The sequence below is a fragment of the Podarcis melisellensis genome (genome assembly GCF_964234715.1).
Source record: "Podarcis melisellensis genome assembly, chromosome: 6".
Taxonomy (NCBI): domain Eukaryota; kingdom Metazoa; phylum Chordata; class Lepidosauria; order Squamata; family Lacertidae; genus Podarcis; species Podarcis melisellensis.
In genome coordinates, this window is record NC_138538.1 from 49,752,228 (window position 1) to 49,769,688 (window position 17,461).

The following is a 17,461-nucleotide window of genomic DNA, read 5'->3' on the forward strand; positions in this document are numbered from 1 at the left end:
TCACCACATTCTGCAAGCAACATGCCACAGTTTCTCAATTAAAATAAAGTTTGCATAAACCTATGTGAACAGAGTCCATACTTGGCTGGAAAATATTTTTTAAGTTTTTTGCAAAACTAGGATTTTTATCTTAAATTATTTATAGTAAAGAAGTGTTGGGATTCAGACAAGAGTGAAGAGGAAAAGAGAATATATGCAGGAGTTTGGTGTGGGGTGTAGCTGTAAGGAGTATGATAAGTTAGGCTTATTATTGTTTTGACCTTTGGAATCCTTAAACATGAATGTTCTGTATTCTGTGCTTTTTAAAATATGGACCATGTGTTTTCAATTTTTTCTCTGCAATCATGCAAGCTGAAAAGCCATTACTAAGAAGTAATACCACCAGCATGGCAGCAGGTAACTATCAGAAGAAAACCTGCCAGTAAGAAAAGAAAAAATAAATTCTAACAAAGTTTCTAATATTTAAAAGTCAAGATGTATGGAAATCCCTGTATATTTCAAACCATAATCTCTTTATTATTAGCAATTCAAATATGGTGGCCATCTTCCCTGAACACCATTTTAAAAAATAACAACAGTGCAATCATATGCAAAAGTAAATCCAATTATGTTCAGTGGAGCTTATTTTCCAGTAAGTGTGCTTAGGTCACGTTCTTAAGCAAGCTAGGATTCTTGGGATTTTAGCTATTGTGTTCCATGTTAAATGTTTATTCTTTGTTCTATGGCAGGCATGACCAAATGTGGCCCTCCAGATGTTTTGGGACTACAATCCCCAGCATTCCTGACCACTGGTCCTGTTAGCTAGGGATGATGGGAATTGTAGTCCCAAAACATCTGGAGGGCCAAGTTTGGCCATGCCTGTCTATGGCATGACAACAGCCAAGCATATTTGCAGAACTCCCAAGGACTAGAATGCCAGCGTGATAAAGGTACATTGGTGGGACACTACAGATAGATAAGAGGTAACTCGGAGTCTAGGCAATCTTATGGCACATCACATATAATGCTTCAAGCAACTCTCTCTAAATTTCCACTCAGTTGATGCAGATCAGGGGGACAGAGAGAACCCACAAATATTCTATCAAGCAGAGCATCCCTTAGAAGCCCATTGAAAAGAGTGGTGTAAGGTGTGTCAGGTCATGCTGGAAATATGTGTGTCAGGTCATGCTGGAGGGGTTGAGGGACTGGAGTGACAGAAGCCTTTGCCTGAGCAGACAGACAACTTGATGCAGTTGAGCCTCATCTACCCTTGATTACACTGTGAATATCAGCAACAGGGCTGGCGTGCCAGGTACATATAACACCTCAGGATACGATAGGTGCATTTCGAAAAGATGGGACCGGGTCCTATCTAGCTGCCTCATTCACAGGTGGCAGCTCTTGTCTCTGTCATGGGTGTGGGGGGAGAACATGGGGCAAGGAAGTGGGTAAGGAGGGAAAGAAAGAGGCCTGTGCCAGACACATACATCCTCAGGCGACTTTCTCAGGCCCCGCTGACAGCCCGGCCTCAATTCTCCAGGGCTGCTCAGGCAGAAAATCCTCACCAACCCCCCTCCTTCTGCTCCCCCCCTTATTATTCCAGCCAGAGGAGCTTCCGCAGCCTAGTAAAGGCTCAGCACCCACAGCGGGGGTGGTTTGGCCAGAGGCCGGCAGGCATGAGCCAGGCTTAAATCTCTTGAAACCCAGAAGTAAAATTCCCTCATTAGGCTTGAACCCCGCAGCTAAGTGGAAGACAACCGCCCGGGTCATCACTGCAGTATATGCCACGGACGCCCCTGCCCTCTTTACCCGCCCCGTCTGCCTAAAAATCCCCCAGCAGATGCTGCAAGCCCCCGGGCAGCCAGGGAATCTGCCCAAGAGTCAGGAGGCGCTGGCAGGGGTTGCTGTGCAAACAAAGGCAATGGCAAAACCAAGGACAAAACATAATGTCCTTAAAAAACGAGCAAGTGAGAGAGTGTCTGGCACTGACTTCTGCTGGGGGGTTGGGAAATGCCACCCCCTCAATGGGAGAAAACACACACACACACCCATCAGGCAGTGTCAGGGCAGCAAATGGGATTTGTGAATGGACCCCCGTTCCAGTGAAAAAGGCAGCTACCTCAAGAGCTCAGCATCCCCTCTCTCACTCTACTTAGTACCCTCTCCAGGATTCACTGTGTCTCCTGACATCTCCCTGGAAATCAGAGTTCCCAGCTGAATTAAAGGTACTGCAGTCCACTACACACTATCGCAGATCCCCCTTTACTGCCACACTAGCCATCCCCCTTTACTATCTGGGCCCCAATCCCACTGCAGGCAGCCTGGAGGGATGCTGTAGCTGGCTGGAGCCCAGGTCTTGTCCATCCGGACTCAGGAAGCTGCAGGACAGAGCTGTTTTTCTCAGGTCCAAGTCCTGCCCACATCCTGGTGTTTGCAAGCTGTACTATGATGGCCCCATTTACAGAACTTGTGGAGGGGGAGCAGGATCTAAGTGATCTAAAAATGTCCTGCTGGCACATTTGCCCTCACCCCTGCATTGGACTCCCAAAATGTTGATACTGCCTTTCCCTGAGGCACTTGAAAGCATTTCCCAGCCTGCAGCAACCCCTCTGAGGTAGGAATGCCATACAGCATCAGGATTCCCACCCTAAACCCCCTTGATCAGAAAGAACCGAAACAAAATTCTCCAGAAGTTGGCTCCACAGCACAGCACTGAGAGGTAGAGTTAACACCTGACACATAACCGTTCCCTGTCTTACCATCTCTGCCTCTTTTCTGTAATTGCTGGGTGCTTCCACACAGCCTGCTCACTGAATATTCATCCTGATGCTTGTAGGGCGATCAGACAACATTGGTTATTTAATGAGTGCTCTTTCTGATTTATTTTCTTTGCATTTTCTCATATTTCCTTATCCAAAAAAAGTCCAATCTTTCTAGGGAGTGTGGAAACTATAAGTCACAAAGCAATGGGTACTTTTTAAGTTTAGAAAGAAAGAAAGAAGGAAAGAAAGAAGGAAAGAAAAGAAAATAGAATGAGGCTACAATCCTGTTCCTCATTTTTTCTTACACATTGTATAGAACTCTGGGTTTGAGGCAAGCACTGCTGCCATCCCCAGAAAGTAAAAACAAGGCCAGTCCAGGACTAAGAGTCACATACTCAGAAGGGCTGGAGTCAGAGTGCCAACACCAAGTAAATTTGAGGAGAAACATCCACACCAGTTTTGGGGAGCATTATATACACATACAGAACTATGAACACACAGTTCTTCAATGGCTGAACAGACCTAGATGCTTCTCAGTGGCCTGTCTTCCTCCTCCTCCCTGTTTTAAAATGAATGGTTCCTTCTTTCACCTTGTCCTAGAGCATTAGAAGCAGGAAATACACTGTCCCATTGACAGAAATATTATGTACCCACAGATTTCCTAGTAGCTGACTGAACTGGGCAGAGGCCAGATGGAGAAACCCCATTGCACCACAGATACCTGTAAACCTGGCTCTTGAAACACTGATCAATTCCACAAAATAGATGCTAGCACTATGGGTGAATGACATCGTTGGCTCATGCAATCATCTCACTTGTGGCTTTGTGCCCAGCTTGCTCCATCTCCCCAATCGGCTGAAAAACTGTAATTTTCCACAACGTCAGACTGATCCACACGATGTCACTTTGGGTAAGAGGTAAATAGACCAAAGTTGGCACCTCTGGGCATACCTGGGCATTTGATCCGTCCAAACATCAGAACCCCAGGCACTGCTGGCTGATGTTGGCGGCAAAGAGTGCCAAATGAATGGAAAGGGCCATCCAAGGCTAATTACCACTAGCACTTCTGGATCTCACTGTGTGTCAACAACACTTCCCAGTCTCTACTGCCTTTATGTTAATCCACAGCCAATATAGAGCAAAGGGACTGGGCAGCTGCATAGGTGGCATTTTGCAAAGATTCAGTCCAAAAGAGCCCCAGTTATTGATAGAGCCAATTTCATGACACACGTAAACATGCAACAAGATGGGGAACAAGACTTGGCTACTATGGCTCCAGAAAGAAGCAAGTGGCCCAAAACTATTCCCCCACCCACAACTGCATAATTGTCTTGCTCTGCACTACCTATCAGAAATAGGCATTGTGACAATAGTTGAATGCTGTGCAATAAGAAAGTTATGTTTTGTGACAGACAATCCTTGAAAAAGCCAGGAAATATTCTCTTCTGAGGGCAAATCCTATGCAACCACAAGTCCGCCAATGCTCGTCAGATGAAAGAGAACTACCCAAGAGGACAAACTGGGGGGTGGAGAACGTGACACAAAGAGGTGAGAGAGGTGACCAACAGGGTTTTTATGTGCTATTGACACCACCACCCCTTGTTTGTCTCTTCTTGGAAATGCTTGTGGTTCCAAGACTGGGACATCCTGTGCCAAGGTCATGTTTATTTGGTATTTTGGGGAATGTGGACATTAGCAAATCAAGCCCCATCAAAAAGAAGTGCCAGAGAGAGCTGTCCCATTCTTTCCCTGGACCTCAAAGAGAAGCTGTAGGCTCTGAGATACTATTACTGTCTTGGGATAGGCGATTAGTGGGTGATGGGTTTATGCTGCTATTTCAATTATGTCTAGGCAGCTCAATGAGGGGATTAGCTTCTTCTCTGTGGCCAGAAAGCTCCGAGTGCCTGCTCCAGTGACCTAGAGACACTACATGAACTGCATGAGAGCAAGCAGGAAACTTCAACGCCAGGTGACTGGGTGGGGTGAAATGCAGGGGCATTTCTGATTCACCTTCCCATCATAGAGTTGGAAGGGATCCCAAGGATCACCTACTAGTCCAACCCCTTCCCTTGTCCTAGTAGCCTCTGCAAACATCCTCTTTCCCATTTGACAACACTGACTCCCAGAATTGGTTAAAGATTGACTCGGAATATATGTCGTACTCCGAAGCTACGCTGGACTCTCCCCGCCGCACATCCTCTTTTCTCCACCCCAGGGCACAAAACAACATTGACAAAGGACTCCAGAAACAAAAGTAGCAGCCAGAGCATTGAGCAACAGTATAAAAGTTTTGTCAAGGGAAGAAGGCAAGGATGTGCAAGTCATTATATACCACTTCACACAAAGAGCACTGCAATATAGCAAAAGAGGAGCAGTGCTCTTAGTGCCTGTGCATGTGAAAGCATGTGCACACATTTGCAGACCTGCTGGGATGCTTTCTAACACCAAGTGCTGAACCTGGGCAGCAAAGGGTATGTGCACAGTCCAAAATGTCCCGCAACCAGGCAAATATGGGAATCTGAGTAGTTTTTGCACATACCCTTTGCTGTCTAGGTTCAGCCAATCTGAACCGCACTTAGGCAGGTGGTTCACCCGTTTATCATCTCCTTTCATTTTGATTAATGCTGGCTGGCCTGGCTTGGTTTCTAATCAGCAGAATCACATTCAGTTGAATGGAGATGACCCAACGGGCACAGCCCTTTACACCTGTGTTTGTGTGCATGAAAATATGTCTGTGCATGCATTGATGTATTATTATTTATTACATGTGTATCTTGACATTCCTCCAAAAAGAGCCAGCAGGTCAGCGAGCAGAGCAGCAATAGCACAATTAAAACATCTAAAAACAATTCCAATACACATGCAGACATGTGGATTGAAAAAGCTATGGGAGGAAATAGTGTGTGGGGGTCACAGATCATACAGTGCTGTGCTGTATGCACAAATGCCAGGGTCTGAGTGCTCTGTGCTTGCAAAACAATGTTTTATGCAGGAAAAATATAAAGCAGCACATGAGAGGAAATGTGTAGAGGAATGCATGGACGTGCCTGTGAAATGCTGCAGTAGAGAAGACCTGCAATCTCTATAGATGGAATGCAAGGGGCTTTGGTGTCTGTGTGTTGCAGCTATCCAAACTCCCCTTCCCCCACATGTTCCAGGCCTGAAACTGGCACGGTGCCCCCTGGCTGGGGTGCAGGCTATTTCAGGCGTCTCCTGGGAGCCTCGCTCTCAGTAAATGTAGAAATCCAAAACACAAACAACACAGCGGTGTGGATGGGGGCTAACATTTCCCACTTGCTGAACTCTACATGTTTCCTTGGTAATGTCTGATGACTTGCGGGGGGGGGGGGCTTTAAGGGAAGTAGCATCACTTCACCTATGAGAGAAGCGAAGAGCCTAGCTCTGGTAAAGGCACCTGCAGAAGGCACATCCTGCCTTCCACTTCCCAGGCTATTTGGGGGAAGAGGAAATGGACAGGTGCAGGAGGACTTCTCGGTAGTTGTGCCCGCCCTGTGGAATGCCCTCCCATCACATGTCAAAGAGATAAACAGTTATATGACTTTTCATAGATATCCGAGGGCAGCCAAGTGTGCTTTCTTAGTGTGGGGAATTCCCAGACTCTACATCCACTGCCCTTCTGCTTAAGATTGTTGTGATTCATCTTGTTGTGATAACACCTTTTTATACCAATAGCTGTAAAATATAGGGCTGCGATTTCCTGCACTTGACACATCTGAGGAACTGCCTGCAGGCTATATTATTTATGAAAACCTGGCTACACTGGAAAGCTTTACTGTATCTAATTCTGGCTTAAATGTGCTTTAGCAACTGATAAATAATATAAATTGATACTGTGCTTTAATGATTTATACCGCCTATTCTGAAATGAATGTACTGTGTTATAACAGTACAGTATTAATGAAACAGACTCCTTTGTGGAGATTGCTGTATTATGATTTGAAACGAATTGGTACTGAGCTGTTTACGCTAATGCTGCTTTGCTGCGTTCTCATGTAGTGCATCGCTTTGGGCACATTTGTGCAGAAAAGCAGCAAACAAATTAAGTAACAATTCATCACCCCCCCGCCAGACCACCGAGACCCATGGATCCCTCTCCCCTGCATTCCAAGGGGGCAGAATATGCCAACTCAAACCTGACGTATTCCCCGCAAACTCACCAGCAACCCCTCACTGCATTTTTCTGCCATGGTTGGGGGCCGTGATGTGAGCGCCCAGCTGCCCACTGTCCGTCTTGATGGCTAGGCTTCCCAGGCTACACAGAGAGCTCAGACAGAAGCGCAAATTAGACCAAAGAGACAGGAAGCTGTGGAGAATAAAACGGGCTTTGGTTAGAGAAAATGAAACAAGAGAAGACTCCTGTCCTCTAAATTAGGGGTGACAAAACTTTGGGGGGGGGGAGATTCAAGGGCCGCATTCACTCCTGGCCAGTCCTGCAGGGGCCACATACTAATGGTGGGTGTGGCCTAAAGTTATTGCAGTCACCTCACATTTACACACACACACAGAGCTCCCCTCTCCAGCAGATCAATGTGGAAGGAGGGGGTTATTGCTCATCTCTGCTCATCAAATGATTGATCTGATGATCACAGAATGAGAGATCTGCAACCCCATCAGGGTGCTGAGCAGAGAGCTTGAACCCTCCCTGACCACTCAAGTTCTGTGTCTACTTTACTTCATCCACACCAGCACTACTTTTTTGCCACTGCCATCAAAATTAGGGGCGGGGGAGGTGGTTTGGGAAGGTGGCTGGATCAGGCCTCTGGGCCAGGGGTAGTTACCCCTGCTCTAAATACTCAATGAGGGGAACACACACATGACCAAGACTGGTGCATTTGCAAGGACCATCTCTTTTTACAGCAAAAATTACATTGCCGTTTCCCAGTCTACATTCAGCATATGCCCAAAGATGGTAAAATGAGAGCAGGGCTGGGAGAGGATGCAGAGTTTGGGTTAACAGGCACTTATATCTGCCCCATCATTCCTGGTTCCTTCAGCGCATTGCCATCTCTGAAGTGGGAAGAAGCTGCAAGAATCACACACGTGGCTGCAAAGAGCGTAGCCAGTGCTCAGGGCAGGGGAAGTCTTCAGGGCACCAAACACGCACAGGGGCACAGCTGCCACTGAGGACACAGATGGGAGGCAATTGCCTTCCACCCTGGTGCACCTAGTCACGTGCCAGGTCAGCTCTGCCATTGTGCTAGAGACCAGGTGGTACTGCCAGACAGCGAAAAAGGGACAGCCATGGTGTCTGTGTGTCTGTCCGTGGCAGGGAAAGGCATCGCCCGAGATAGTTTGTAAGAAATCGGCGACAAAAGTGAATTGGTTGTTGGTCATGAAGGGGGCAGAGCATGAAAGGTTGCCTCTATAAACTGTAGCACATGGGGAACAGGGTGGATGGGGAGAGGACAGGGTGGGTACTTAGAGGGACCTTGCTGGTGGTTGAGCCTGAGCCAGTGAGATAAGGAGCTGAATGAAGTGTGCAAGCTCTTCTCTACTGTCTCACACAAAGGGGACGCAAATTCCGAGTCATTTTTGTCTCTTCTGCGATGATTCAACTCCAGATAAGGTGACTTGGAGAAAGCAAACCTGAATTGACTTTTGTTCAGACCCTCAACTCAAATGGTCCAGCTTCATGTTAAATGCCAGGGGGTCAAATACCCCATGGAAACTGAATACCAACCACCCAAAATGCACGCAGCAATTGGTAGTGTTAAAAATTCTTTTTAATGTACTGTCACTGCACTTAGCCGCCACTCCAAGGATGTGGCTACTGTAAGGAAAGGGTTCTGGTAATTCTGTCTTCTCAGCTCCTAGCAGACCTATCTGAGCATCCACTACTGCCTGTGCCTTCCAATGGTGGGCCCCAGGTGCCCTCCCCCCCCCCCCAGGGGGCTGACCTAACTGCATCAGACATTTCTGGTCACCAGGGAGGAAACATCACCTCATTCTCTTCACCTGGTCTCCAGCTAGGGGAATGTGCACATGTAAGCATGAACACCAGAGTCCTGGTCTTCTCTTTACTTCCATAATATACTTGGCTTTGAGTACCAGGGTAAACTGGCGCTGAAAGCAGAACTCGGCAACAAGAAAGTAGACACAGGCTGTCATTCAGTCTCTCTAAATTATTGAATTAAAATTCAGAACCCAAATTCGGGAACACTAACGACTAAATAAAAAACATCAGGACCATAGGATCCGTGATCAAATATAAATTATGAAAACCAATATAATTAAGCAAATTAAGCAGCTATGGTTTTTGCAAACGTAGAACAGGGCAAAAGAGAGAGGTGTTTATAAATAACATGGCGGACTCACTAGTTGGGTTGAAATGGGGTTGGGTGGGGGGACAGCGCTTCATTTCAGCTTCAGGACAAGGCTAGATCCTTTTGCTTGACATTCTATGGATGCTAATTGTATTCAGCAAGCAATAAAGCTGAACAAATTGTGCTTCACTTCCTGTGAACAGGACTGTGAACACAAAACTGGGCCCTGGATATCTTATTGTGAAACAATCACTAAACAGCTGGCACATTCACTACAGAAAAACAGGAGGTGGTCACAGACACTTTTTTTTTCAATTCTCCAGGACAGAGGTGGCAACCTCAATACCACAGGGCATGTTTGGTTCCTGGACACTTGAAAGGGCAGCTCCTGAATAGTTAAAGGCAGTGAACTGGAACAGATGCGTCATGAGTATGAGCACACAGACTTGCCTCTCATCCCATTTCTTCCATCAACTATTTTCTCATGGATTAGTTAAAATATATTCATTTTTTATTTTTATTAAATTTCACACCACCCTTCATCCAAAGATCAGAGGATTGTTTACAATATAAAAACACAAAAATATATAACATAATGACAAAAACAATAACACCCCCACCCCACCCCCCGTTTAAAAGGCTTTAATTAGCCAAAGGCCTGAAATGTTTTTTGCCTGGCGCCCAAAAATATGCCATTCTTTGGAGACATGATTATATTCATACTTAATATTGTATATTTTTCAAAGCACTTTACACACACTGTCAGTTGCCCTTACAACAGCCATCTAGGGTACTCTGTATTATTAGCCCTGTACTGCAGACTGGAGAAAAATATGTCTCGTCCAACATCCTCTACCAAATCCATGGCAGAGGGGATATTTAACAAGGGACTTCCTGGTTCAAAGCTTAGTCATTTAGTTACTACACTGTGCTGTGTTGGGAGCTGGTCAGTGAAATCCCTGCCCTGGAACTTGTGTAGAAATGAATTCTCTCTACCACAAGAATAAGTTTCAAAGCTTTACTGCAGAACCATCTTAAACACTAGTTAAAATAAGCTAAACATTGCAAAATAACAAAAGTAATACATTGGAAATGGGGCCCGGTCCTTTATGCAGTTCAGTAAACTTTTCTCTCTCTGAACCCAGAGAGAGATCCTAAGCTTGTTCATCATTGCAGAGCTTCTTTGCAACCACTGCTGCTCCTGCCAGCTATCTCCCAGAAGCACATGCTGGCTTCTTAAGTTCCAACTTCCTGCTGTGAGAGCTCTGCGGCTCTCCTGTGATGAATCACCAGGTAGTTTACCTTATTGAATGAAAAAGTATCAGTCTTCTTATAGGGCAGCTTCCCATATATTTTTGTACCAGTGGTCTATGTTCACTTCTTATGGGTCCTTCCAGTGTCTAGTTACAATATTTCTAGCTGCTGAGAGTAAGTGACTTAAGCTTAAAGCAGCATGCGGACAAGCAAAGGAGGACACCTTCACCCCAGTGTAGCTCTTTTTTATCACATATAAAGCACAACAAGACAACGACCTATCCCGCCCCAACAGCATACAAACTACTATGGCTAATCTGACCCAACAACACCCCCTCCCCACAGCTCACAGATACAAACAAACCACACTGAAACCAAGCAAGCTTTGAAGCCTCTAATCTCTTGCAATGCCAATACAAATAAATATATAAATAAAGGACCTACACACATGATGCTGACACAAAAACCTTGTGCAAACACTATGCAACAGAATGGAAGATCGCTATCCCATCTCCCTCCCTCTCTTTCCCCCTAACCACACACAGTGTCTATGACAATAGTGTCTCATACCAAATGTAAATGAAATGTGAAAAAGACTCTATGAATCGAAAGCAGAGACTTTCCTTGTTCATTTGTTTGTATTCCAACACAAAACAATCTTTAACAAGAACCAATTCAAAAATATCAGCCTTCTCTGACACTTTTGCTGGAGTGAAACTTCTTGCCTAAGGTAAACTTCCCTTTACGGCATTTTAAATACAATGCATTGAAACAAAGCATGTGATGTACGTTAAACATATAACTATAACATGCTGGCTGCAGTGAGGTGGGGTTTCACTTTGTATTAGAGACTGGCAGCATTAAACGAAGGAATGATCATTACTCCAGCTGAATGCAAATGATAAGGGTGTGATCTTGTGCGCTGGGAAAGGGAACATTAAAAAAACGGTGCACTGCAATCTCTAGGCCTCCAAGTAGTGAGCTTCTGAAGAACACAAGGAGGGAACAACTACCAAGTGAAGAAGAGGAGAGAGAGGTAGCAGTGGCAGGACACAAGGCCAGCTATACTGATAGGCAGAGAGAGGGGTTCACCTCAGGTGGCAGATTTAGGTTGTGGGGAGCAGCAAGGTTGGACAGCAGTTCTGTGTGTGCCACACAGCCCACACCAGACCTCTTAAACTACTACCTCCAGGCAGAGTGGAGGATGCTAACATGTCACCAGTCTGGTTAATTTTAGATAGATGTGGCACTGAGGCTCTCATGTTCTTCAACTTAAGCAGCAAAATGTTTTGGGCTAGCCCTTGTTTGATGTTTGAATTTGTTGGCATATTATTATTATTATTATTATTATTATTATTATTATTATTATTATTATTATTATTATTTCCTGAGGAGGAAGGAAGAAATACAACATAAGAAGTACAGACATAAGTTTAGAAGCAGCCAGAAAATTCAGCATCCTGCGAATTTTAGCTGTTGTTGATAAAGAGGTGGGTGGAAAGCAAATTTCTGGCAGTTCTGAAGGCAAATATAAGCTTGAACATCCAAGTCCCAAAAACCAGAAGGGAAATAAGCACACGATTTTGAGTTCAGGAGGAAGCGTGACAGCGCCCTGCAAATCTCTTCGGAAATCAGGGAAATGGTGATATGCAAAAGGTGCAAATCTGATTTACATGCTTGCTACCACAAATTGTGGCAACCTCTGTGCAGATCTCTCTCTTAGAAAATAAATAAATGCAAGAGTATGCACAGTCTTGGATATATGGCTGCTACACACGAGTTTTCAGCAGCCCTGTTTCAGGTAAAAGGTGAAGTCTCCACAACATTATAACCAGGAAACAGTCCTAGCATAAAATATGAGGCATGAGTGATAACCCTCTCTGCTGCTTCACAGCCTGGCTCTCACAACCAGAAAGGTGTTTAAACCACCAGCCTAGCAAACAAATTGCCCTCAGGATCCTGCCCAGTGCACACTTGCAAATAAATGTTCATTTCACTTCAAGGAAGGACACCATAATAATCACACTCTTATGCTTGCAGCAAGGAACTAGCCAAAGACCCAAGGTGAAAATGCAGCATAACAAAGGACACTCTTGAGGCCAGAGGAGACGTTGTGCAACCAAAGGGACCCTGAGGAGCAGCTGGAACAGAGGCCCTTTCTGCTCCGGTGTCCTAAATATAAGGAAGTACGTGAATGATACACCCTCAAGCTGTCAGGGATCAGACAAGGGGGGGGGGAGTATGCTCTGTGGGGAGGTGCAGGAATGAAGCGACACAGAAGGCATTATGTGATAGGGAATCTACCCTGTTCCTAAGCTTGAGTGACTTGCCCCCACTCTAGATAGACACCGGAATGATGGCTCCCTTTTCATACTTGAGCAGTCCTTGTCCTGCCAACAAGCAGCTACTGAATTGGGATGCAGAAAAGTTTTTCTGCTCTGCCATGCCAAAAGCACGGAAGTGCAATTAAGAAACCCTGCAAAATAGCAGGACATCTCACAAAGGGGACACGAGGGAAGCTGTGCCCAGGGATGGCACTTTCTCTCAGAGCCACTTTGTCACTTTGTCCACACACTCTTTCTCTCTCAAGTGGACTGACCCACCCTGCCCACGGGACCGAACAAGGAGCTCTCCCCCCCTCGCCACAGTCACTGCATTTCGCCAGGGGGAGGGAGCACTCCTGCCAACCATGTCTTGGTTCACTGAATAGTCTTCAGCAGCTGTACGTCACAACTATAAGGGGATCAGAAGTCATGCAAGAAAGTCACTTGCCTTGGAAGAGTTTGGTGAGAGGGAACTTCTGAGACCTGGCGGGAATATATCACACTTGATACAAGAAAAAAATCCTGGCCTTAGCTCAGCCCAAAGTGTTATTTTAACAGTACAGTGGTACCTCAGGTTAAGTACTTAATTTGTTCCGGAGGTCCGTACTTAACCTGAAACTGTTCTTAACCTGAAGCACCACTTTAGCTAATGGGGCCTCCTGCTGCTGCCGTGCCGCCGGAGCCCGATTTCTGTTCTCATCCTGAAGCAAAGTTCTTAACCTGAAGCACTATTTCTGGGTTAGCGGAGTCTGTAACCTGAAGCTTATGTAACCCAAGGTACCACTGTAATCAGATCTCCACTCTTGGCCCTGATTCACTACTCAGGGCTAGCACGACACAATAATGAGGATTGCCCTAGGATTACATGTCTGGCTATTCAAGCGGCTGAACCCAGATGCTAGGAAACTGAGGACCACCCAAACCACACTGGCAACGTCCACAGCTCAGTGGTGCAAACAGCTTGATGCATGAGCACAAGTATGGTTATGTGGAACAGGGCAACCTGCGCTTTTATCTCCTCAAGGATGGATGAGACTGTCTCAGAATGAAGCATTGATCTGGCATGTAATCTAGTGACTCTTGCATGTCCCAGCCCATGAGTGTTGGTACTGTTTTGCTGATGGGCTGAAATGGAGATCTGGCGGAACATTATTCCTCATAATCGGAAATAAAACATTGTTACAGATTCTTTTTTAAAAATTAGAACTCCAGGGGGGTAGCCATGCTAGTTTTGTGGCAGCATAAACAAAAAATAATATCACAGCAAAAAATAATTATACATTCATTCCCCGCTTTCTTCTTTCATCTGTATTCAGGGAGGGTCAACGTATATTTCACTTCAGGCATTTGACGAAGTGAGCTTCGACCCACAATAAACATGTAATTCTTTAAGGTGCCAGAAGGGTCTTTGCTGTTTTGATTATTCAGAAGGAGTAATTTTGTAAGTTTGTTCAGTCTCTCTTTGTAACTGAACAGCCTCCATTTCTGAGTGCGAAGTGAGCTTTGTGCCTTTCAGTCCATCCTCAGGACTGAATCTATTATTTAGGCTCTTTGTTTTAGTTGGGTGCACTTTATTATGGCAAGCTAGCAGCACTTTAAACAAAGTCGTCTGCAGCCATCAAACCTGTTGCAATTAACAATATGTAAATTATGTGTGGATTCCCCCCCCACACTGTACCACTGGTACATTGTTGCATTAACTGATTTCCTACTGCCTGAACTTTCAGATTTGTAATTCTACAAGTCGGCATGTGGCCAAGCTAGAAAGAGGACACAGGATACCGTGAGGCAAGTTTAGGATCCCAAAGTTGAGTGAAAAACTGTAAGTTCTTTTTCGGCATAATGTGCGTGTGCGTGCGTGTGTGGCACACACACACACACACACACAGAGAAATCCTGGTGGCACACCATTGACAAGTGCTGGCAAAAACCTCTCACTGATACTACCCCCAAGCTGATGTAGCTATTAAGTCACTCCTTCAACTCCAAATCCACACCATTCTCCACTTTCTATCTGATGTCACAATACTGAACCCACCACAGCATCGGTTGAAGGAAGCACCACCACCCCTGGCACAAACACACACACACACACACACCCCGTGGGTGAAAACAAATCCAGAGAAGTCCGAAACACCTGGCCAGAGAGGGCGCGCGATCCCTTTAAAAGCAGCGGAGGGGGCAAGAAAACGGGGGGTTACATCAGCTGCCACGTGGGAGCTGCTCCGCGCCCCGCCCCCGCACATGCCGGGGTGGAAAATTACAGCGCGCGGATCCCCCGGCCCCCGGGAGCGCCCGGCAACTTCACCTCCCCTAGGCCAGAAACCCGCGGCGTCCAGACAGGCCGCGCGCACCCGCTCCCTTCCCGCGTGGCGGTTTCCGTAAAGCTCGGGGGTCCGGGACACCCTTTGACAGCCCGCCTCCGGGGCTGCCCGCCACACGTCTCGCCTCGAGGAGGCTCCGGTGACAGCGGCGGATGGAACACACTGGAAGCCGCGCCGCCTCCGGACCTTCGCCGGCGCTTCCTCGGCGGCACCACGCTTTCCTCCTGCCACGCTTTCCCCGCCCCTTCGTTTCTCTTTTCCTCTCGCGCACACCGGCGCGCGTGTCTCCAAACCCAACCCCGGGATCCTTTTCTCTCTGCCCGCGCCTTACCCTCTCCATGCCGCTCCCCGCCGGTGCCTCGCCCGGGCTTTTCAGGCGCGCTGTCAAGGTGGAGGATCCTCTTATTGAGAAAATTGCATCAGCCCGAACCGTACTCCTTCAGCCTCGCCTCGCCGCCGCCGCCGCCGCGCACCCTGCGAGCTGGCCCGCCTGCTGCGCGTCCCGGGAGCAGCGTGTCCGCGCGTGGCAGCCGACAGTCCCTCTTCTGCCGCGGGCTCGGGGGGGACGCCGACTTTAATGAAAGTTCTGGGAGAGGATTCCGAGGGGGCGGCAGCAGCAGCAACAGCAACAGCGGCGGGCACGTCCCGCCTTCCCTGGCCGGCTCCGCCCCGCCCGATCCCGCCCCGCTCGCTGATTGGGGCGATTTGTTTCCCCGACCCGCTCCCGCCCTGCCGCGCCGTGGGGCTCTGGGGAGGGGGCTGCGCAGAGCCCTGGTGGCGGCGGCGGAGCGAGAGGCGGCTCGGCGGGACCCCAGAGGCGGCCCCCTTCTTCGCGCGCGCAGTGTCAATAAATATCGTCGCCACCCACATGACAGGGAAAACATATACCTCGGAGGCATGCTTCGGCTTGGAGGCGCGCGCGCGCGCACGGCCGCAGGGGGCGCGGACGCACAAAAGAAGCGCGCGGAGCAAAACAGATGGCTGTGACCACGCGCGTACTCCGAAGGGGCAGCGGCGCAACGCGCGCTCTCTCTTTCTCAGACAGACACACACCGACGCAGAGAGGCGGCTGGGGGCACGTACATTTTCTCGTGGAAACATGTGCGATGCCCTTGGCACATAGATGCGCAACCAGGAAGACATCCGCGCAAGCGCCCCTCCCTCTTAGGGCTCCCGCTAGCAGACCCGAGAAGCCCCCACGCGCCCAGCAGCACCTTGGACAGGCACGTACCAGAGAAGACGCGCGCGCCCCCGAGGTGCTTTGGGTGGACCCCGCGCAGCGGCTGTAGGCGCCTCAGGTCCTCATTCCAGTCATGCATCGGACGAAGCCGACAATAAACCTGTTAAGGCTTCAGGTTGCTCTCTAGGAAAGCCTCGTTGTCTTGGGCCCCTTCTTACCTGACGATCCCAGCGATGGTTCCCCAGCCTCGGGGGGCCGTGCCTTAGAAGCATCGTGTCTTCCCTGCCCTGCCCTATCATCTTGGGCCCGCTCCCACCAGAGTGCTCGATCTTCTTCTCCAGCCCAAGACCGAGGGCGCCCGGCTTGTTGCGTCTTGCAAGCAAAGGGATCGCATTGCTCAGCCTTGGTCAGACAAACGCGGGGCTCCCTTCTACGTACGAACTGCCCCAGGTGCTGTTAAGAGCCCACTTGAGGAGGGATAGAGCAGCGCCCCCTCTACCCTAGCCCCAGAGTATGAAACGCCCCCCCCCCGGTTAAATTGGTCCACAAATTTTGCTCGAGATTTGCGTGTTGCTACGTGGCAGCGATTCTTTGCTGCGCCAGGGAAGCGAGGGATTTTGCGCGCTGCCGCCCCCTGCCGGCCCACCCTGGGGCCTGCGGGTGGGGGCTTGGGGCAGGGAGCAAAGCTGCCTCTATCCATCCCGGGACGAAGATCGCAGCTTTGAGCCAAAGAGTCTGCTAATCGATCCAAACCAAACATAACAAGTTCCCAGGGTCGACTTCCCTCTGACTCTCAGCGCCCACCTGCCAACAACAATCGCCCCCTTAAGCCGCAGCAAGGTGCAACTGGCTATGACTGTGTCCCCCAGAAGACAAGTAGGAAGTGTTTCGTGACGCTTCCTCGCCCGCCCCCCTCACCGCAAATGCAGATGCCATCATTGTACTGAAGTGGCATTTCTTTTATAGGACAGGCGCCACAAGTGCCAGTGAATCATGCAACGGATTCCAGCAATCATCGCTGTGAGAGGTCGCTGGTGCTGCTCCACCTCGCGTCACGGGGGGGGGGGACCAGTTGACCAAGAGAGCGCCTGCTACTGACCTCTGCCTCTTCCCTCCCCCACCACTGTCAGCATGTCTCTTCCTTACATCAAGAGCACATTGGGGGAGGAGGAAGACTGCTTCCTGTCCGTCTGTTTTATCATGCAGAATCTGTTTGAAGGCTCAGCTGTACAATTGTACCAGGGATGGACTTCAGAAGGAAACTCCAAAGTAGCCAACTCCTGCTTAGCCTTTGGCTGTTTTGAGTTCATTGCTGCGTGCGCCTCTTGCACCTTATGCAGAGTATCTTCTACTT

The 17,461-nt window shown here is 48.2% G+C and overlaps 1 protein-coding gene across 3 annotated transcripts in view; it reads right to left on the minus strand.

The window, feature by feature from the left end:
• SLC6A9 (solute carrier family 6 member 9) overlaps positions 1 to 16,546 on the minus strand; it is a 53,907-nt gene extending 37,361 nt beyond the window's left edge. Inside the window, exons 1-2 of one of the 3 annotated variants that reach the window (XM_081914752.1) lie at positions 16,326 to 16,546; positions 6,920 to 7,065 (exon numbers count right to left, since the gene is read on the minus strand). In XM_081914752.1, coding sequence (XP_081770878.1) covers positions 6,920 to 6,949 — 30 coding nt within the window. In that variant the 5' untranslated portion in view covers positions 6,950 to 7,065; positions 16,326 to 16,546. Of the gene's footprint in view, positions 1 to 6,919; positions 7,085 to 15,258; positions 15,564 to 16,325 lie in introns of those variants that run through there. The other 2 variants (XM_081914751.1, XM_081914750.1) reach the window with 2 other exon arrangements.
• Between the last annotated feature and the right edge of the window lie 915 nt (positions 16,547 to 17,461).